This window comes from Physella acuta, unplaced genomic scaffold, assembly GCF_028476545.2.
Source record: "Physella acuta isolate Inbredline_101_S28 unplaced genomic scaffold, ASM2847654v3 ptg000055l, whole genome shotgun sequence".
NCBI classification, from domain to species: domain Eukaryota; kingdom Metazoa; phylum Mollusca; class Gastropoda; family Physidae; genus Physella; species Physella acuta.
In genome coordinates this window covers 32213-54778 of record NW_026731575.1, presented here as the reverse complement: position 1 = coordinate 54778, position 22566 = coordinate 32213, and the positions used below count along the sequence as shown (strand labels likewise).

The window sequence follows — 22566 nt, the reverse complement described above, 5'->3', positions numbered from 1 at the left end:
TACCATGTTTTGTCATCCCTATGCATGTTGAACCTTTGTTCCTGTTTTATTTGTTTGAAATATGGTGATTGAAGACTCAATTATTTTTTTTTATAGTTTTCATAATAACTATGTTAAAATTATTTTAAATATAACATTAATTGATAAAGACATCTAATTTTGTGCTTATATTAAGAACAAGAAAATTTGTTGAAACTATATTTTAAATATAAATATCAATTCTTTCTTTTTTTATTTTGAGAACTACTTTATGCCACTGTTTGCTTAAGTTTTAATCTTATATGATTTTTACTCTAGTTTAGAGCAAATAGTATCTTTCTAATCAACACAGCTTGATAAAATGCTGGCATTTCTTTGAGCTCATTCCTTACTAACTTAAACCTAACTAAATACTAATCTCATTAATTTAATCTGGTGAGGTAAACAGATTTGCATTTTGTAAAAAATTGTACACAGAAAATCAGAAAGTATAAATAAGTTTAAATAAAATAACTAATTATAATTAATTATGTCGCATGCACATAAGTTTCATTAAGTAAAATCTTTAGTTTGTCAAAAAAGATACATTGAGGTAGCAAGTCTTGTTCTTATTTAAGGGGGTAGAATTTTCAAAATTTTTGTTCGTTCAAAACACTTAATTTTGGGGCATTTAAACTAGTTTTTTTTTAATAGACCCACTATTTGAAAATTCAGAAAAATTAGTTTGAAGATATGCACTTAAAATTTTTAGGTGAGTACCCCAAAATATGGAAGAAGATTATGAATTCATTGTTTATTGGGCTTAAACTATACAATTTTGTGAATGGTGGAAAACCTATGAAGGGGTTAATTTTTCAAGATGGCCACCTTTGTCATAGTTACCAAAATTTTTCCACCAATTTTTTGAGTGGAAACATATGCAGATGTACCTTAAAACAGCTATAGAGAAACAATTGTTTTCTAACGAGTATTAAAAGTTTTTTTTACCGGAGCCTACCCCCATAAACAAACAGTTAAAAGCTTGAAGCTTTTGTTTTTCCCTTTTTAAATTTTCTACGTAGATGTGATGAATCTTGTTTGTTTAGCTATTATTCAAGCATTAGAATAAATAGAAGTTTTTACTAACTTTATTATTCAGAATTTTTATATTTTTATATACTATATTATAAAATTACTAACATGTCAAAATGTGTTATATAAATTACATAACATTATACTGTGAAATTTTTAAAGTATGATATTGAACATATAGAAGTATGTAAAACTAATAGTATTTTCCTAATTTTGAGTTCCATTAGTGACATTTTAAAAGTTTAAACAAATGGCAATGAAAGGTTTTCTTCCCTTAAAATCCAGTTCAGTAAACAAATATCTTAATAGAACACTGAAATAATTCAGTAACAAAATTTTCCCATAAGTTCCTTCTCTTAAACTTGACGTTTTAAGCTGCTTATTAATTTCAATTTATTTTTATTACATATAAGTAACTGTTTTTAAAATTATATTTTATTTAAGCATGAGAAGTGGGTTTCATTATTAATCATTAGTTATGTTACATAATAATATAGCATTTATTTTTAAATTAAGTTGGATAAACTACACTTATTAGAAATATAAATATATTTTATCATAATGTTCTTATTATTTTGTTAACGAAAATGGCAAATATTAAAAATAATTGTTACTTGAAAAATTACAAATTTTTAAACCATTAAATTTTTGGTTTTTAATTGATAGATTTTTCTTGTTTATGTTAAAGTGAAAGAAGACATCCTTACTTTAAGAAAGATTACTTCATCACAAACAAGTTAGGTATCGCTAAGTTGATAAAGTGTTGTTTTTTTTCTGTAGATTTTAGTGTGGACTGGTGGGCCCTTGGAGTCCTGATGTACGAGATGTTGGCTGGTCGGTCGCCGTTTGATGCCGTAGGGAATGCTGACAATCCAGATCAAAACACAGAGGATTATTTATTTCAGAGTAAGATGGTTCTTGTCTCACATAATCATCATTAGCATCCATACTTAGGTTTGCCACCTTCATTGATTGATATAAGTTTCACAGAAAATGACTCGTTAACCCTAAACCCAAACCTAGCAATATGCTCAATAACGTGAGATTACTAATAGGCTTGAAAAGAATATGTAATCATTTTTAAAAAAATGTAATCTTTTAAAAAATATGGCAAATAGTTACATTTTTAAAAATTAAAGCTGTTTGGGAAGCATCAATTAGTAATTTTCATATTGTCATATTGAATATAAGCCGTTAAAAAGCCATTTAAGAATTATTTTTATCAATTCAAATATTTTTTAAAACGGCCCTCAACCCCTCCTTGAAGTCCAACGGAGTGGACAGGGAAAGTGAAACAATGAAAATCACAACGGTATTTTTCCAGGATAAAATACACAACAGCTGTCAATGCCTGGGGTATTACCTAGTTGTTTATTGTATTAAATAATATAACATCTCCTATCACCACAACACCCTGACTCAACTGATCCAAATTAAAATTAAAAGTGTTAGCTAAATTATTATTATATTACTAGTAATTATTTCTTTGAATATTTCTAGCCTTAATAAAACCAGAAGTCATTTTGTACTTATTTCAAAAATTAAAATATTCAATTAGGTTTGAAAAATATAGTTTCTGGCAACAACCGTTTGGAACCAGTTTTCCAAGCATATTAATAGTGCTAGCTATTTGATTGTGGTATGACTACTAAGGATGAATACATAAACATCATTGCCTTTTTGTAAATCCTCTTAAAAATATTATTTTAGAAAACTTAAAGCATAATAAATCTGTATCCTCATTTTTTAGTTATTTTGGAGAAACCCATTAGAATACCCAGATCTTTGTCTGTGAAAGCTGCTTCATTGCTTAAAGGTTTCTTGAATAAAGTAAGTTTGTAGTGCTAACATTCATGTTTACTTATCTGTGTTTACTCATCAATGTTTACTTATCCATGTTAACTTATCCATGTTTACTTATCTATGTTTACTTATCCATGTTACTTATCCATGTTAACTTACTCATATTTACTTGAGCTTTATTTCAGTGACTGAGTCACCAAATAAGTTTTGAAAAAAATAATGTAGTAGTAAAATATGGAATGTTGAATGGTATAAATGAAGCTACACTTATAATTTTACTGCAGTAGTAAAATTCCATTGCAATTTTAAAATTAGAAATGCATTAAATATTTTTCATTTGGCAGTGGATAAAGCAAGAAAAGCTACCTTGGGGTCTATAAGAGTATTAGGTTTTTCTTGAGTCCTTGTAAGCTCCTTATATGACCAGTGACATCCATGGATTTAACTTAGCATGAAAAATGTGTGGTTAATTACTCAACAACCCTGTCCCACTACTGTTTAACTTTTTATTTATACACATTTTCTCCGAACTATAATTTCCAAAACTGGCTGTCACAGTTTTAAAAATAAATTTAACTTCTTTCTGGTTAACAAAAAAAAATTTTTATTCTAGGCTCCTGCTGAAAGACTTGGTTGCCACCCACAAACCGGATTTTCGGATATACAATCACATCCATTCTTCCGAACGATTGACTGGGATCTGCTAGAGCAGAAACAGATTATTCCCCCTTACAAACCTCACATTCGCCACGAGCGTGACCTAGAACACTTTGACCCAGCTTTTACTAACGAACCTGTGCGACTGACCCCTGATGACCCGTAAGTTATTTTATAGTTTTTAAAAATGTCGTCTGTACAATTTTCTTACTAGATTTTTTGAAAATATTATGTTTACTTGTAAGTTTATAGTTTTTAAAAATGTCTGTACAATTTTCTTACTAGATTTTTTAAAAATATTATGTTTACTTGTAAGTTTATAGTTTTTAAAAATGTCTGTACAATTTTCTTAATAGATTTTTTAAAAATATTATGTTTACTTGTAAGTTTATAGTTTTTAAAAATGTCTGTACAATTTTCTTAATAGATTTTTTAAAATATTACGTTTACTTGTAAGTTTATAGTTTTTAAAATGTTGTCTTAACATTTTTCTTAACAGCTTTTTTAAATTAGTTTTTAAAAATGAAAATATTATGTTTACTTGTAAGTAATATAGAATTGTTTTACTTGTAATTTGTTTCATATTTTTGTTAATTATTTCTCACATAATACCACACAGAAAAACCATAAGTGATATTGATCAATCAGAGTTTGATGGCTTTGAATACGTCAACCCGCTACTGATGTCCATGGAGGACTGTGTATAAGATCTGAACCCTTGTTCTTCCCTAAGCTGTTTACTTCCTTGAGCCTGCTTCACACACCAAATATACTGCAAATCAAAGAACTTTTTAATTTCAGTCTAGAAACATAGTAAAATGTTGTTACTCACATAGCTATTGTTTTATCTCTCAATGAGTTTTAATCAATTTCTTCAATTTTAGGTGATGATAAAGCCTTTTTTATTTTCACTTGATTCAAGTAAACCATTTTGTAGAAAAACTAATTACATTAGTCAATTTTGATTATACCTGGTTTATTTTCCATATTATTAATCCCCCACATTTAGTATGAATTAAGCTTTAATTATTGATTCCAAAATTACAACTTTGAGATTTCTAAAGATATTTACTTTAGGACTTCATGTTCTAATTTTAGTAATGGAAAATTTATCTCATTTATCAATTATGTTTGTACAAAATTAATGTTAGAATAAGTGATAAAATTTGCAAATACAAATTTTTTTAAGAAAACATTTTTTTTCCTACCTCTAATTACCTGATCATGAAGGTTAAATAAATTATTGAACCTGCTTACTTCCCCTATTTAATTTTTATTTATATATATCTTGAATGCATTTATTCACCATTTAAAATTATGTTGCCAATTTAGACATATTTTATTGTATGTAAGTTAGTGGTAAAAAAATATTGCTGTCAGATATCATCTCAGTTTTTAGCAGATTAGACTTAGCATTCCACTTTTTAAACTTGACACAATTTTTCAAACAACTCATCTTATGTATATTTTTTTTAATTAATTTTCTAGAAGAAATAATGCATGTTAACATACATAGGTGATTCTTGTCAAGCATTTCCATAAATTTATTCTTTAAATTGTCACCTTCAGACTACTGTGTTTTGACTACCGTCATCGCACATTAGAGTAACACCTTGTATGTTTAAAGATTTCTTTCATTCTATCACATTCCTTAGTATACAAAGACCAACACATTTTTATTTCAGAATTCTTTAAAAACTTTGTAGTCATTTTCCTAACAAAAACTGTTCTTAACTTTTACAAAACTGAATTTATAGTATACAGTTACAAGAGCAATTTGAAATGCATCCAAATGTAAATTATTCATATATTTTATAAATTAAGTTTACTTTTTATAAAGGATATGTTTTTTTATTGTATTTCCAAAAAACTATGTATAAATTTGATTCTTCCCTAAAAACATGTGTAAAGGTTATTGTTTATTTTCAGTTAACAATATTAAAAATGCCTATTTTAGATGTTAAATAACATGTAACATAGCCCTATCTTTGGATTTCATTAGAACAAACAAATCAGAACAGATCACTTTTTACTGAACTAGTATCTAGTACTTCAGAATTTACTTTTGAAAATGTAATGTAAAATTTATCCATTTACACTGTGTAAACTGCTCATTAGCAGTTAAAAATTTCCTTGGTTGTGGTTGTGTTCTTTTTTTAAAAAAAAAATCCATTATCTTTAAAATGGCATTGAATTTTTGCACTGCTAGCTTTTACACTGGTTTGCTTTAGTTTATAAATTGTTGATTTGTGTTTGATGGTGTTAGCTAGGTTTTTTTTTTCTTTGTAGACCAAGTTATCCTTGCTTTCTGATTTTGTCAGTTTCAGTTTTTAAAAACAATAGTTACAGAAACAAAAAAATTTCTTTTTTAACGATGTATGGAATAATTTTTTGCAGTTCCTTTCTTAACGCTAAATCTTGCTATTACAACATAGTAATGACAATTGAAAAAAATAATTGTTAGATCAACAGCCAGATTTTTTTTGTGGCAGTGATTGCAAAATTTAGTTTGTTTATAATTTTGGTTGTGAAATTATTAATTTTTTTTGTTGTTGTGGCTATGTGAAAAATTTATTAAATATTAAAAAATCTAATTTTATTTTACTTTTCCTGATATCCTTTAGGAAATATTAATCAACATAGTTTTAACAATTTAAAGTAATCACTGCAGATTCTAAATAGAAATGTGTACATATATCCACTGTATAAAATGGAAAAAGATAATCTTTAAGTTTCGTTGTCTGTTTGTTAATAAAATAGTTGTAAAGAAATGCGTATACACACTGCAATGTGCCCTTTGTTTTATGAAACATGCACACATGTAAATAAGTTAAATAGGAATTCAGTCTTTCTTGTTTTGTTACAACATTATATAAAATCCTAGATATATTTATCTTTTAATTAAAATAATAATATACAGATACCTTTTTTTAGGTTTTCCTAATTCATTTTTAGTGTAGCATTTTAGGATTTTGCTTTTTGTCAGCTTTACTAACAAGGTGCCGTCTAAATTTTGTGCTTAGAAATGTTTTAATCATTTTGTGTGTGAACTTTAATATGGAAACCTATTTATATTAGTTTAAGACCTGATACTATGTTGTAATCAAATTAAGCTTGGATTTGCATTATATATAATTGCATGCTCTAGTTTTGTTTGTGTGGGTTTATGCGCATGGGGTCAAGTTATGCTTGCTACGACCCTTCACCTTTTTAATCCAGATCTGTACTTGAAAGAAAGCCATAACTTGTTGCTTTGGTAAATAACATAAGTTATTTTTTGTCAGGCAAATCGGTGCTGCTTAAAGCTATCTGTTTGTGTCTTTGTTTATCATATGTTTGTGTCCAATATTGGAACAAATTTTTATGTTCTTGGAACATCACCTGTATTGTGTATTTGGTTGAAGGTTACCTGTTGTCGGAAAAGCAAAAAAAATGTTAATTAAACATTTAATATTTTAAGAATAGAGTAAGTAAAAAAAAATTGATTTATAGTATAATGGATTTTAATGAGCTTAATCTATTTCAGTGGGTCATTGAGAGGCTACATTTCTTAAATTTTTTGTATCAAGGGAGTTTTCTTACACATAGAACTTGGTTCACACTTATACCAGTAAAATAGCTCAGTCTCATTTACACAACAATTTTGCAAATTTATAATTTTCCTGTTTGACTCAACTTTGGACTCTTTAGAGATTCTTTTACATTCAAACCAAGCATTTTTCTTAAGTCTGTTGCATGATAAAGGTACTGGTAGTTTTGCACTTTGCATGTTGTGCTATGTGAGATAATACTCATTTGTTTTGAAGTTTAACAAGAATTATCACAGGATAATTCATTGGTTTAACAGTTCCTTTTAATTAATATTCATTCCAAGGCTTCCATTGTTAGTTGGTTGTAAATTGTTTGATAAAGTCTGTGATTTGTTCATTGAGGTCACATGACCTTAGCCTTTGTGTGTTGATTGGATGGACACCAGCGCTTTCAATGTCAAATTTCTCTGCCTGCTTTCAGTTGAATGTTATTCTAAATTTTGATACACGACTACAAAGGTGCTCTGTTACAATGTACTATTATCTTTAGATAATAAATATTTGTAGTGCAGTGTTCGTTTATTAAATATTTAAAGTTCAACAATTTCTGGTCCTGTAAACAGTTCATCCACTTATAATGTCAGTTTGTTTTTTAATATACTGCACGAAGGTCTACTTTGCATTTAAAAATTTTAAATAACATAAATGAGTATGCAATATGTTAAATGTCTGTTTAAGCATTGCATTGAATAAGTCTAATTTTTAAAAATAAATCCTGACAAACATTGGGTTTTTTGTTTGTTGAAAAAAAAAATTACTTGCGATTCAAGTTACTTGTTTTTAAATCTCAGAGTGAGTAAAATGAAATAGGTTGGGTTTGTAGTTTCTGTGTGGTCGTGATGAAAGGCCATTACCCTGCCCATAAAAAAGTTTGAATATACTTTTCTGTGGCTTTGCTTGTACTACCTCCAGCCTCCCCTGCCTTCAAGTGCTTGCAGTTTCTTTGGTGTCATCCATATCAGAGCTGTATGTTTCTTTCTTTTAAAGCACATTTTCACTCAAGTTTTCACTAAATTTTAGCATGGGGACTGATTGGGAATACATTTTTTCATGGGTCTATGGTAATATTCTTACGTCACAGGTTCATACGTAAATGTCCCCAAAAAAACAAATTTTGTCAATTTTGTAAAAGTTTAGAAAAAATAATATTAAAATAATTAACAGAAATTTTTTTGTAAATTAACTGGCTGGCACTAGAAATAATAACTTTTGCCTTCTAGATATCATTAAATATTTTTTATTAATGTGACTTTCTGAATGGTTATTGTAACAGTCAGGTTTATTTGAACAGTTGTAGCAGTTTGAAAAATGTCTTCTCCTTCGTAAATAAAAGCTTGACTCATCTAAGGCAGAGATGGTACATGTTGTAGTTTGATTCAACAATAAATGGTAATAATTTTATACTGTGTGCATACATTTTAGTAGACTGAATGTAAATAATGGATCTATGAAAACACTAACAGATTGCCAATCAAATAATGGACCCATCTAATGTAGCTCTATGTGGTTGGAAAAAATTTGGATTCTTAGATTCTCCCTCTATTAAGATATTTTTATTGCAGGTTTTGTTAAAATTATAGAAGAGACGATATTGCATGGTTTTTCGGAAATTATTGTCATCTGTTACAATATCCATTTAGATTGTTTCTATTGTGTCTGCTAAAATTATTTTTGTATGATTTGCTGTTTATGTAAAAAAAAAAAAAAAATAAAGCTATATTATTCCCTTAATATTTTATTTGTGTACATTACATTTACAATACTTTAAACTTGTTTTTTTGTTACAACTATCAATCATGTTTGTTTAACTCTTCACATTCAAACAACCCAAATGACTTGTGCGTACACCATACTTTTAACAAATTTAGTATTAGCACACAGCTGAGGTTGTGCATAGATAGAACAGTGTTTTATCTCATCAAGACTTCTAAAAAAAATTAGTAACATAAAATGGACATGAAAAAGATAGTGGAAAGCGGTGCATCTGGACAGCATGAGAAAATGTTAAGAAGTTGTTGTAGCCTAATGCATTAGACACAGTCCAGTTAAAAAAGTGATAGCCTGCCTTCAAAACCAATATAACCAAGTCACCTATATAAATATTATTTTTAAAAAATGAAGTCAATGACATTAAAATTTAGTTACATAACTTTTAATATCTTGGTCCCTAATAGAAATGACAGCATTCTATTAAGCATAATATAAAAATTTCTTTACACCATGTCAGATATATTCATCAATATTTATTTTCATAAACAATATCTTAACAAATTTAATGTAAAAAAATTCTGAGAAAAATGTTTAAAGGCATTTTAAAAAATGAGTAAAATACCTGAATAACCATTAATCTTAAAAACTTTTTTTAAAAAAGGGTTGAAAGAATAAACAGAAGAATATAGAATACAATAAAATTTCTATAAAATCAATCATAATATAAAATAGAGTTCTAAATATCTTTACAGGTGATTAAACTACAAAACATTTTTTTCCTAAATAAAGTCAAATATGATTTTTCTAAATCAACAACTTTTTGAAACAATTTCTTCAGTAGCATTCTTCAATGACAATTTTTCTTTAAATTTGCCAGGGCTAATTGTATTCTTTTTTTTTTTATTTTATAAATTTCATTTTGATACAAGAGCTCAGTCACAGAACACTGATACATCTTATGCTTGATAGGTTGATGAAGAAACATTGCCTCCCCTGCCTGTCCAGTTGGTGTGAATGTATTTTCCTGGAGCATCATTGAGCTCATATGTGTGGGCACCAAAGTAGTCTCTCTGAGCCTGAAAGAAAGTATTACTTATAGAATTTCTCACTGCAATTTTATTTTAATTTTACTTTTTTCTTGGAAACACTTTTCTAGTTAAGGTTTGAGGCCAAACTGCATGAGTATAGCAACACATTGCCAGATCTTACCAGGTGAGCTACATATACTTCAGGTTATGGCCATGGGTGTGCACTCTTCTTTTTTTAGATTGAAAACATGCTATATCAGTCGACCACTAAATCTCTAAAGCACAAACAGACTTTGAGCACAACAGCTTTTAAGGACTTATTTTTTAATTTAAATTTAAATTGTTACTGGGTTTTCATCTAATTACAAAATATTTGTTTACCCAATACTAACAGCCTATTACAATTTTTTAAAGGTCGACTGTGTAATTAAGGGTTGAAATAAAACTCTGGTTTGGTTATAAGTATTTTCTCCACCATAAACAGACTGCTTCTCTCTCAAGTCATATATTCCTTCTTGCAGAGTTAGATGATGAAAAGAATTCATCATGTCAGTCTGGGCTAAACAAGGAAGTACTGCTTAGGTAAACATTACAATTTTTACCTGAATAAGGTTGGCAGGTAAAGTTTCACTTCTGTAACCATCAAAGAAAGCTAAGGCTGTACTGAATGCAGGCGTGGGAATACCAAGAAGAACAGCATTGGATACAACTCTTCTCCACGAATCCTAATTGTTTTTTTAAATAATATTAACAATAAATTATACACTAGTATTTACATAATTTCATCACTGCAAACTAAAAGAATTTCTGATAACTGTTTATCATTTAAAATGAAACACACATATTTTAATATAGATCATGCCATTACCTGACATTTCTGGATCTCTTTCTTGAAGAACTCATCTAATAAGAGATTACTAAGGTTTGGGTTCTTGTCATAGGCTTGTTTTATATTGCCAAGAAAGACACTGAAAAAAAAAATTATGTTTTGAAAACTAAGAGGTAAGAATGTTATCCACTATTTAATTAGTGTTACTTGAAGCAAAGTCAATGACGATTCGAAATATTTAATTTCTTCTATTTCTTTCATAAAATGTATAGCTGCCCACAAAGATGTTTTTCTAATGCAGACACTAAAGCGAAAGGTTTACCTTCTTATAATGCATCCTCCTCTCCACATTAAAGCTATGGAACCAAAATTTAACTTCCACCCCAGTTCTTTTGCTGTTTCTCTCATTAGCATAAATCCTTGAGCATACGACACAATTTTTGATGCATACAAGGCCTAAGCAAAATAATATTCTTTTATTATCATCTATTTAAAAATACAGTGAAAACATTTTAAAGTGTTAATTATTATTACAGTAAACCTTTAGAAACAAGGACTTACTTTTCTGATATCTTCAATAAAAGCTTTTTTGTCCCCACTATATTTGGTAACACTTGGACCTGTGATTTCTTTACTGGCTAAAACTCTTTCATCTTTCAATGATGACAAACAGCGGGCAAAAACTGCTTCACCTGGTAAAAAACAAAAAAAAAAGAGTAAAACAAATGTTTACAAGCTACAAATCTTAGTTTCAGCTGAAGGCAGCAATTAACAGACCAGAGCTTTCTTAAACAAAAGAAAAACTAATTTAAAAGACAAACACATGTACCATCATCACATGTTAACTGCACTTGTAATTAAAATTGAATAGAAATCTTTACCTATTAGCGTGACAGGTACACCATACTCTAGTGAAGAAATAGCTGTCCATTTCCCAGTTCCTTTTTGCCCAGCAGAATCCCTAATTTTCTCTACAAGTGGTTTCCCATCAGTGTCATTGTATCTCATTATATCACGTGTTATTTCAATCAGGAAAGACTCTAATTCTCCTTTATTCCAGTCTTCAAAAACCTGTAAGATGGAAAAATATTTTTTCTCACCAAATTTAACACCATCTGATTTATAAAAACCAGAACACAAACACTATTTACACTATACACAAAAGTCTACTTACATCAGCCATCTCAGCATGAGTTAGCCCTAGTGCGGCTTTCATCACATGATAAGCCTCACAAATAAGCTGCATGTCTCCATACTCAATTCCATTGTGGACCATTTTAACAAAGTGACCAGCACCTTCTGGCCCCACCTGTTATTTAAGAAAACAAAGAACTTTGATTTTCCATTTTGTATCTTATTAACAACCAAATATTCTGACAATTCAACTTTCTATACAGAGGCATCACAAGAGGGCTACAGGGGTTGTACCAGGTGACACCAATGCAAAAAATTCCAAAATCAAAATATTGTAGAAAAAGAATTATTTTAATTATTTTTCCAGTTCAATTAATGATAAAGTAAACAGTCTTTTAAGTACACATTGATATATTATGACAAAGGGGAGGGGGGGTGTGGGGGTGTGACATGAGATGAAATACAGGGTGACACCTGACCAAGTGAAGCCTCTGGATACAAATGATAAATCTAACACCTAACAAGACAAGTTATTCCCTAAAAAAACAGAAGGATTAGTCTCATATATCTGACCATATGGTGACCTACAATGACTCCCTATGTCTACATGTAACCAATGTTCCCTCTAAGGACCAAGAGTGTGTGTGCAAAAAATATGTTGTGTGCGCGGTGCTAAAAATGACTTGGGCAAGTTAATGTTTAGGCTTGCAATTAAGCAGAGTAATGAAGGCATGCATTTTGATAAATTAATAGTATAATGTGCAGGACTAATGAAACGTATGCAATTAAAAGAAGATACGAATCCCATTTAAATAAAATAAAATACACAACAGAAACTTTTAGAGTTATACTTAGACAACAGGTTATATGGTCTACGTACTATGTAAGTGTAATGCAATCATATGTTAATAATGTTAATACCATAACGGTAATACAAATACAAAAGTTTAACATGTAAACCATTTTAAAGAGCTGACTTGAAAAGAAAATTAGCTAACCTTTCAGTGACATTTATTGCAATTTCTCGCGTCTAACCTTGCCTTGCTTCCACACCTTATATGCTTTGTTTAAATCCACATCCTCTCCAGCATTTAGATATAATTTAATTCGCATTAGATTTTCCAAATGTGTTTCTTCAAGTCTATTTCGTGCTTGCACTTTAATTCTGATCATAAGACTAAAACCTCGCTCGCAATCAGCGCTGGATACTTGAAAAGTACAGCATATGTCAATTAACTTTGCCAATGAGCTAAATTGTTCATCAAATCTGCGATTTCAGTTAATGAATTTACTGAACCTGATTTGAGTTTTTCACTGATCTGAAATTTGAAGTCCTTTATTACGTGATAATTGACTCTTTATTTGTTGTTTGTAACACGTATTTGTACTTTACGCACAGTTCTTTGATATCTTTGACGCCAAACTCAAATGCACAATTTTTTAAACCAGTATGATCAAAAGCTGACGAAAACTGCAGTTCATCTCCTGGAAACCTTACATTTAAATGATCGCAGACCGATCGTATAAACTGTGTGATTTGTCTTGTGTCGATTCCTACGTTTTCAATCAAAATTTTCTTGGCTTTATCGTTCCAATAAACATCTTCACTCAGGTATTGTGCTTCTAATTTGCGTATTTTAGAAATGCAAAATTGATGTGCTTCGATAGATGATAAATTATTTCGCTGCAACAACATTGATAGTGACGTGACAACCAACGAACTTCATAAATTGGTCGAAAAAAAATTACATCCATATCATGCACCTTGGCCAATTCTTCAAGTGCGCCCTTTTAAACTGAAGATCGAACTTAGTGCTGTTCAACAAGATGGGGTACCTTAGCCTTCAATAAAGCAGCTAATCCCTTCCTACGGCCTAACATAACCGATGCCCCGTCTGATGTTATCATTACCATGCGGTTTCATTTCAAGTTGATGTTCAGTGTAGTACTGTGTTATGGCTGCCTCCAGAGCTGAGGCATCACATGCAGTAAGCTGAATTATTCCACCAAAAACGGTTTTGTAGGATAAAGAATTTACTGAACGAAATTTAAAATAAAGGATTAGCATTTTATATACAATTATGTCAGTACTTTCATCAACTATAAGCGCGTGGAACGATGCTACTAGAAGTTCTGTCAGTGTGTTCTTCACAACCGCCTCGTTGATTGCTTCAACAAACTCAAAGGCGTAATTCTTACTTCGCCAACTGTCTGATATAGAAACATACTTCCCCATGTGGTTATGAATCAGTTGTACCGACAGCATCGAGGCGTTCATCCTAATGGCGAGAAGAACATTATCCATTAGGATTCGAACTTGATCCTCGTTTGAACGCTGGCGCTCATTTTGTTTAATTCGTTCTTCTCGCTCAGTGTTAGTTTCAAGTACTAGCAGCACAGAGCTTACACTTCAGATGCTTCCTAATTCAACTGAAACATTCTTAGAATCTGACGTATCGGTTGTCACTTTAACTTTGAGCCATTCCAGTTTAAACGAATCTCTCGCTTTTTTTTTTGCAGCATTTCTTTTCAACATGTTCAAATAGCACAGAGTAGTAAACTTTTATTCCTTATTTACCTAACCAGTCTGTGAATACTGAAACAGTTCGATCCAGGTGCACGTAATAATCTCAAGAATTGGGTATATAGTATATAAATCCTTAAACAAAACAGAGCGAAAAACACATCCACCTTCAGTAAAGTAGATTTTGCATCTGACTTGGGTAAACCGTCATAGTATCAAGGTGATGGGTGGGGGTTGGGAGATGGGTAGGGGCAGTGGCTATAGAAAATAAAACCTTGCATGGTCAGCTAGTAGCCACAATCCTTTTCAGGTATTAGGTGTCAGGTAAACCATTAAATCAAGAAGAGGGAGGGTCACCCAGGCATCACATCGAAACCCGCCCCGCTCAATTTAGAGTTGCCATTAACTAGATCTGTGGTATGACAACCGAGGTCACCCCCTCCCCCCAGTCAAAGATACCTGTGATTTCTGTTTATGCCCCAAAACACAAAGACTGTTCGTTTAACAAAACAGGCACTAAAAATGTCGCTTCATTCAAGCCACTGACCACAATTTTTTTTAGTGAATCAGACTTGCCCGACGTTCTGATAATCTGTGCGCGGCATCAGAAAATGTCTGCGCGGCATATTTGTAAGTGCTGCGCGGCCGCGCAGCCGCGCAGCTTAGAGGGAACACTGCATGTAACTACTAGTGCTAACAGTTTACCAAAAAAATATTTGCAACCAACTGATTACAATATGTTAAAAAACTTCATTATTCAACATAAATCAGGAAAGTTAAAAAAAATCATCAATAAACCCTTTTACACTTTGGCTCATTGGGTAATAATAAACTTTGATTTTATTTTAAAACAGTAACAACAGTAGGTAAGGTGGTCTTTTTTCACATTGGCCATTATAAAAAAATAATAACATTTAAATCAAATAGCAATTAAATATTAAAGACAAAGTAGTAAAGCTGCATTTTAAAATGTGGAATAAAGAAGTAATATTAAATAGCTGTAATACATAATAGAATAGAATGAGAATAGATTAATTAGATATGCTGAGATGACTCAGTTTAGATTTGCCATTATATACTATTTTCCAAAAAAAAAGTTAAATTATTCAATCTATACAACAGAGTGATGATAGACTACTTACCCAATCACAACAAGGCTCATTATCAGCCTTAGCAGAGATGGACTGGAAAATGTCTTTGACAGCTGGCCAAGCGTCTTCAGCTCCTCCAGGCATTAGAGATGGCCCATACCTTGCACCCTCCTCACCACCACTCACCCCACTACCAATAAAATGAATACCTTTCTCTTTCAAGGATTTACATCGACGCTGTGTAAAAAAAAAACCAAACAAAATTAAATACAAACAAAAAAAGCATTTTTATATTTTATTCACAATAGCTTTATATCTTAAAGGTGTACTTTTTTTAAAAAACATCCAGCTTACAATAGAATCTGTATATTCTGAGTTTCCTCCATCAATGATGATGTCCCCTTTTTCAAGCAAAGGCACCTATTCAATAAAAAAAAAACATAGCTACAATCACATGTCATTTTATGTTATGCACACCAAAACATATTATGTCTTCTTCTTCGTTCTTAATTATTAGTGTTGAAGGGGATCGAGATTTATCTGCCAGTGGGGTTTGAACTCGAGACTGTTCGAATGTATCAACCATGAGCTTTTTGCCGACTCCACCACGCCTCCAACACAATTAAGCGTTACGTGTCAACTGGTTATGCGCCATTGAGGCCATTGACTCCGATTTCAGCCTGCTTTTCTTTTTGGATTTGCTTCCATAGCCTTTATCCAACCAAGAACAAACTACAAGGCAGCAGTTGTTTGATTTTGGAGTTGTCTCTCCTAGAAGAGTGGCTGTCCCCAGCTAACGAGCCTCATCTGCCCGAGGGTTCGAACTCGAGACTTTTCGGTTTAGCAACCATGAGCTTTACCGACTCGACCAAGCCGACCCCTGCAACCTGTCTGCACACACAACTAGTGTTTTAGGAAAGCGTGGGTTCTCATCAGGTCATATTATGTAATAACACACTTTTATTTAAATTCATTTAGCAATCAATGAACATATTTTCTTTTAATTATTGTCCCACCTTTTAAAAGCTAGAAAACTAAATGCCACATCTGACTAAAACTAGGTAATTAAATCCCTCATCGACCAAAATTAGGTAATTAAATCCCACTCCTACCAAAACTAGGAAATTAAATTCCTACCTACTAAAACTAGTTAATTAAATTCCTCACCTACTAAAACTAGTTAATTAAATTCCTCACCTACCAAAACTAGGTAATTAAATTCCTCACCTACTAAAACTAGTTAATTAAATTCCTCACCTACCAAAACTAGGTAATTAAATTCCTCACCTACTAAAACTAGTTAATTAAATTCCTCACCTACCAAAACTAGGTAATTAAATTCCTCACCTACCAAAACTAGGTAATTAAATTCCTCACCTACTAAAACTAGTTAATTAAATTCCTCACCTACCAAAACTAGGTAATTAAATTCCTCACCTACCAAAACTAGGTAATTAAATTCCTCACCTACTAAAACTAGGTAATTAAATTCCTCACCTACTAAAACTAGTTAATTAAATTCCTCACCTACCAAAACTAGGTAATTAAATTCCTCACCTACCAAAACTAGGTAATTAAATTCCTCACCTACTAAAACTAGGTAATTAAATTCCTCACCTACTAAAACTAGTTAATTAAATTCCTCACCTACCAAAACTAGGTAATTAAATTCCTCACCTACCAAAAACTAGTTAACTAAATGTCCACCTGCCAAAAACTGGGCAACTAAATGCCACATCTGACCAAAACTTACCAAACTGTTTATAAAATCATCCACAGCAGACCCAGCTTTGACCAGCAACATGACCCTTCGTGGAGTTTTCAACTTACTGACCATATCTTGTAGTGAGGTGGCCCCAATTATTTTTGTTCCTTTGGCTTCATTGTTCAAAAACTCTGTCACTTTAGAAACAGTTCTATTAAATGCAACCACCTGTAAAATAAATGTCAACATATATTGTACACAGCAACACAAGTATATTCTGGAATGTAGTGAGCAAAATGCAAATGAGTCAGCCATTGACTTCTGTATAGCCGACCACCCCCCCAAACCTTCTCCAACACTAAATACTAATTTTTCTTTATTCAAAACATCACTAAGACTATTCAATAGTACTACAACATCTGGGAAAAATTTGGTACTTTGATCAATTTTTATTACATTTTTCAAAAGTTTTTAAAGAATGTGAAATAATTTTAAATATTCAATTAATTTTTTTTTTTAAAGTGTGATGTTACACTTTCTAAACTGTCCCATATTACACGCTGACAATAAAACCAACCACTTGCCTCCTTTCCAATTTAAGGAGTGCAACATAATTTATGGTTGTCCTTTAACAAAACAACAAAGCAATCAATGTTAACTTGTAAAACTTACAGTAAAACCATGGTCATTCATATTGAGGATCAAATTCTGTCCCATCACTGCCAACCCAATAAGGGCAATATCACCTCTGAAAAAGAAAATTGTATCTATGAGAAATCTCATGGTAGATATTGTTAGCCATATTTTGATTGCCATACCATTCATATTTTTATGTATTTTTTAATGTATTAGTTAATGTCTTTCAGTATCAACCATTTTCTTTTTTTTTTTAACTTATGAGCTGAAAAAAAAATTTATATATTTTAAGCCTACACCATACTTTTCATTTTTTATGTTAATTTAAAAATGTTATAATTCTGTATTAATACAGAAGGTAGTAGCAGTTAATAAAAAATAAAGCTGACACAGAAATTCAGAGTCTAAATTTTAAGTAAAGATTCCTCTTTAGACCCGGGCGATCCATTAGGCAGAAAAAATAGAGTTCATATCTTTCTTGACCTCTGCAAATAAAGGGATAATGTGTTCAGCACTATGCCCAGCCACCATTAATTTCCCTAACATGAGTTAGGTACATATCAGAGTTGGGTGGAATCAGGGACATTACACTGACTTGAACCTGGATTCAAACTCGTAATTTTTAGGTTAGCAGTCTAGCACTCAACCGCTAGGCCCACACCGTCCCATAGAGTCTAAATATAGACCCATGTAATTTGTGAGGTGACAGTAAAACAATATTAGTAACCTTAAATGAAACCAGGATATCAAGATATATCCTGTTAACCAGTAGGCTTTGTATTGGAGATAAGAAGTTTGTGTGTAAGAAACACTTATCTCTCTAACTGGTCACTTGAGTCAAGTGTGTGGATACAGACATGTAGGGCCCATAAACAAATGTCTTTGATTCAAAAACAAAATGGCTTATAACTATGCTTATTTTGTGGAGAGATTTATTATTTTATCTTTTTGATAGGAGAGATCCATGATTTTTTTTGCTTACTAACACTAACACAATTTTAGGTTTCCCATTGGTGAAAAAAGATGAGGGAAGGGGAGCTTTGACTAAATAGCCATATTGTTGAAACAATATTGCAACAACAATGACAGTTGTGTGTGTGTGTGGGGGGGGGGGGGGGGGGGGGGGGGGGTAAACTGTGATATGCAAATGGCAAAAAAAAAATATGCTCTCAATCATGTCACAGACAAGAGGAAATAAAATACAATTGGTTTCTTCTGGGGTTGAAAGTGAAGTCACTCTTTTGTAAATAACAGCAAAAAACATGTAAAATGTGAGCTCAGATGCTTATATTATTTTAATTGAGCAGATTCCCTAAAATTCTAGTAATAGGACCTAGATCGAGTAGCCTACACTAGACGGGAGCTGGACATTTTCTCGAAAGACACTTGCCCAAATGCCATTTGCCCGAAGGCCGATTTCCCGAATGGACACTTGCCCAAATGCGACAAATGCACACTTGCCCGAATGTGACAGATGCCCGAATGCGACAAATGCCAGAAGTGTCCATTCAGGAATTTGTCCTATTCTGGCATTTGTCGCAATCGGGCAAGTGTCCAAAACAATAATTATATATACTTTATGGTCAGACCCTTTATGTTCTTTAGCGATAATTAAATTAACAAATTAATTAAGTAATAAAATTACATATTTCCTGTATAATTTATTTTACTATTACAGAAACAGCCGCGTTGTTTCAACACCACCCGCTCCCTTTTTTTTAATCAAACGTCGTTACACTTTTAACACCGACCATGTTTGTAAATTTTTTTTTAATGAGGTAGAGAAGAAGAGGGGGAAGGGCTATATACTCATTGAAACCGAGCGAAAACTAATTCACTGAGGTATTGACCTTGAATGATGTGGCATGTGGGTATACTTTTTCTCCTCGAAAAAATAAGGCAGTATGATTATGATATTAAAGTTTCCCTTTCAAACCTGACGGTCTATGGGGCAAGTGAAGTAGAGTTCACTTGTTTCTGTGACCTCGGCATATGAAGAGATAGTGTGGTCAGCACTATGCCCAGCCACCTTTACTTTCCCTAACGTGAGTTAGGTACCCATCTGAGTTGGGTGGACTCAGGGACGGTCTACTGACTTGAACCCTGATTCGAACTCGAGACTTACGGGTTAGCAGTCCAGCTCTCTACCGCTAGACCACTCCGTCCCATGATTATGATATTAAGGTCGCACTTATTAAGTCACGATGTAGATTTAATGAGTAAAAGTTGGACAGTCTTGCATTCTCTTCTCGCAGTTTACCGCCTCGCCATTTCCCTTTTTGCGTCTCGCAATTTCCATGGCTATGACAGCATACACACCATTTCAGGGCTATACTATCTATAGGCCTATAGAATAATTAGGGTTGTCGGCATCCGCCGAGTTCGCGGTAAAAACATGACCCGAAATCGCCCATTACTTTCTGATACCGGACCCACGAGATTTGGTTTTGCATACTAATAAGTTTTTAATTTATGGTAATTAATTAAGTTTAAAAGGTCATTTCCTAAGGTTAATTAAAAAGTAGAGTGGTTGTCCCTTAGTTTTAATGGCTTTGCGACCTGATTGCATGCTGTCTCTGCTTTGGTCTTCCCCCTGTATCAAGGTTAGTTTCAAATACGTTGGAATCTCGATTTTTTAAAAGATTCCTCTAGATGAGAGTAGATTACTGATCAGACATATCTTAAGTAATTGGAAATGAAATTTGTTTTTGGATATTTTGACTCCGACATTAGTTATACCCCTCCGAACGTAGTCACTGTATGTAGGTCACGCTGCCACCATTGTTATATTTTTTCATCCCGATCTTCCTGCCTTTAAGTTTGATCAACTAATAACAGCAATCTTATGGCATGTGCAAACAAATCTAATTTTTTATTTCAAAATATATTTACATACCCATCTTTAATTTTTTCAGCTCTAGTTCTAGTTTTCTAGAATATGTTTTTCCTAAAAATCCAATTTTGTCAGACTAGACTCTAGACTGACAAGAGTCAGACCTAGATCTAGGTTACCTGTCTGTTGCTATACACTAACATTGTGCTAACTGTAATTTTAAGTATTCAAGTTCTACTTACCCTTAGATATAGTTATATGCTGAAAATCAGAATCCATACACAATTCACACATAAAAACATTGATCTGATAACTTCATTTCACTTATTACAAAATGGCTTTTATATGGACTCTACTTCACCTGCCCAAAATAACAAGGCAGTTATAGACACATTACAGTGTTCATGTCATTTACTTTAGATTTCTGACTATGGAGTTCTTTCATTCACTGTATTTATATAAAATATTGCTTTAGAAACATTTTCATATTTGCGCAGCAGTTTTATAACAAAATGGCTTAAAGATGGACTCTACTTCACCTGCCCAAAATAATGAGGCAATTATATGCACATAACAGTGTTCAAGTCATTTACTTTAGATTTCTAACTTTGTAGTTCTTTCATTTGCTGTATTTATATAAAATATGGCTTTAGAAACATTTTCATATTTGCGCAGCACACCGTTTTTTGGGGTTATGGGAGGAAGCCAACACAAAAATATAAGTTCTGTATTATTTTTATTAATTTCAACAGCATTTACAAGTTCTATATATCATTCTAGTTAAACTGCAAATATGAACAAAATACAACTGCAAGTAAAATAACTATGCTCAATTTATTCAGGTATACCATGACTTGTCACAATTGGCCAATGCAAAAGCAAGGGGATTCCACCCCTCACAAAAAAATTCGCCAAAAAAAAACTATTTGAGCTAGACAGAAAATCTATTTTGTTTTGTTTTCATATAGTTGAGCTCTACAAGAATAAGTAATTTTTATTTTTATATGATGATTAGTGTTTTTTTACCTAAATCCCTAGAATAATATAGATTTTTAGATCTACTGATCTAGAATATTCTAGATCTAATCTAGATCTAGAATAATTTCAATCGAATCTTATCTTAAGAAGACTACATTACTACATTTACATTTAGAATTACTGAATTAGTATTTAGTATTAATTCTAGATCTAGATCTAGATCTAGAGTCTAGTAGAATTTTAGGTCTAGAATCTAGAATCTAGATCTTTCAGATCTAGATATCTACTTGCTTGACATATGGCTATGGTGTCAACTTTACAATCTAGATCTACTTTCTAGATCTAGAATCTAGCTAGATCTAGATTCTAGATCTAGATCTAGATTCTAAACTAAATCTAGATCTAGAAGTCTAGATTCTAGATTTCAAATTTCTAGTGACTGCTGCTAGCTTTCACTTTCAGAGAATTTTAGACTAGAATCTAGTAAAATAAAACTCACTTTATTTCCGACATAGCTGTAGTATAGGTCTAGCTAGATCTATTTCTAATTCAACCGGATAGCTCCTACTCTTCCCTTGATTTGCTGTGTAAACAAAGATCCGGCTGTGTAATAGTGATTAAGCTATTTTTCAGCAGCGTAAATCTATACTTGGCCTAAGCTTTATAACCGGCTGTAGCCACTAGACATCGGCATATATAGCAAAGGTCAAAAGTTCAAGGCCAAAACAATGTGTACCATGATATTGTAGTCTATTTATATGTTATGTTCTCTTTAGTATTATTTATTTGTACTTTATTCATCTTTTTAAAATGTTGAGTGTTAAGTTTGTGACAAGTATCTCAATTATGTTAATCTATCACTGTTTCATAGATTCTATTACAATATGCACTGGAATTTTTTTAGGCCTACTGGGCAAAGCCTACGGCTACGTTACGTTTGGTTGGACACATTGTTCTTTGTATTTTTTGTCTTTGTCATTTTAACCTTTAACTTATTT

General features: G+C 31.8%; 2 protein-coding genes across 12 annotated transcripts in view; one reads left to right on the top strand and one right to left on the bottom strand.

Moving 5' to 3' along the window:
- The window catches only part of LOC131947115 (protein kinase C iota type), a 33442-nt gene extending 26904 nt beyond the window's left edge, over positions 1-6538 (top strand). For all 11 annotated transcript variants that reach the window (XM_059308229.1, XM_059308221.1, XM_059308273.1 and 8 more), the window contains 4 exons: positions 1831-1956; positions 2801-2880; positions 3467-3672; positions 4130-6538. In XM_059308229.1, coding sequence (XP_059164212.1) covers positions 1831-1956; positions 2801-2880; positions 3467-3672; positions 4130-4217 — 500 coding nt within the window. In that variant the 3' untranslated portion in view covers positions 4218-6538. The remainder of the gene's footprint in view (positions 1-1830; positions 1957-2800; positions 2881-3466; positions 3673-4129) is intronic.
- Positions 6539-9236: 2698 nt separating this feature from the next.
- LOC131947174 (6-phosphogluconate dehydrogenase, decarboxylating) lies at positions 9237-22240 on the bottom strand. The gene is made up of 12 exons (XM_059308313.1): positions 22068-22240; positions 17794-17869; positions 17170-17349; positions 15771-15836; positions 15468-15653; positions 11842-11976; positions 11549-11738; positions 11229-11359; positions 10990-11123; positions 10707-10806; positions 10441-10563; positions 9237-9886 (listed from the first exon to the last, which is right to left on the bottom strand). The coding sequence occupies exons 1-12, from the start codon at positions 22079-22081 to the stop codon at positions 9767-9769; spliced, it is 1455 nt and encodes a 484-aa protein (XP_059164296.1). The 5' UTR covers positions 22082-22240; the 3' UTR covers positions 9237-9766.
- Between the last annotated feature and the right edge of the window lie 326 nt (positions 22241-22566).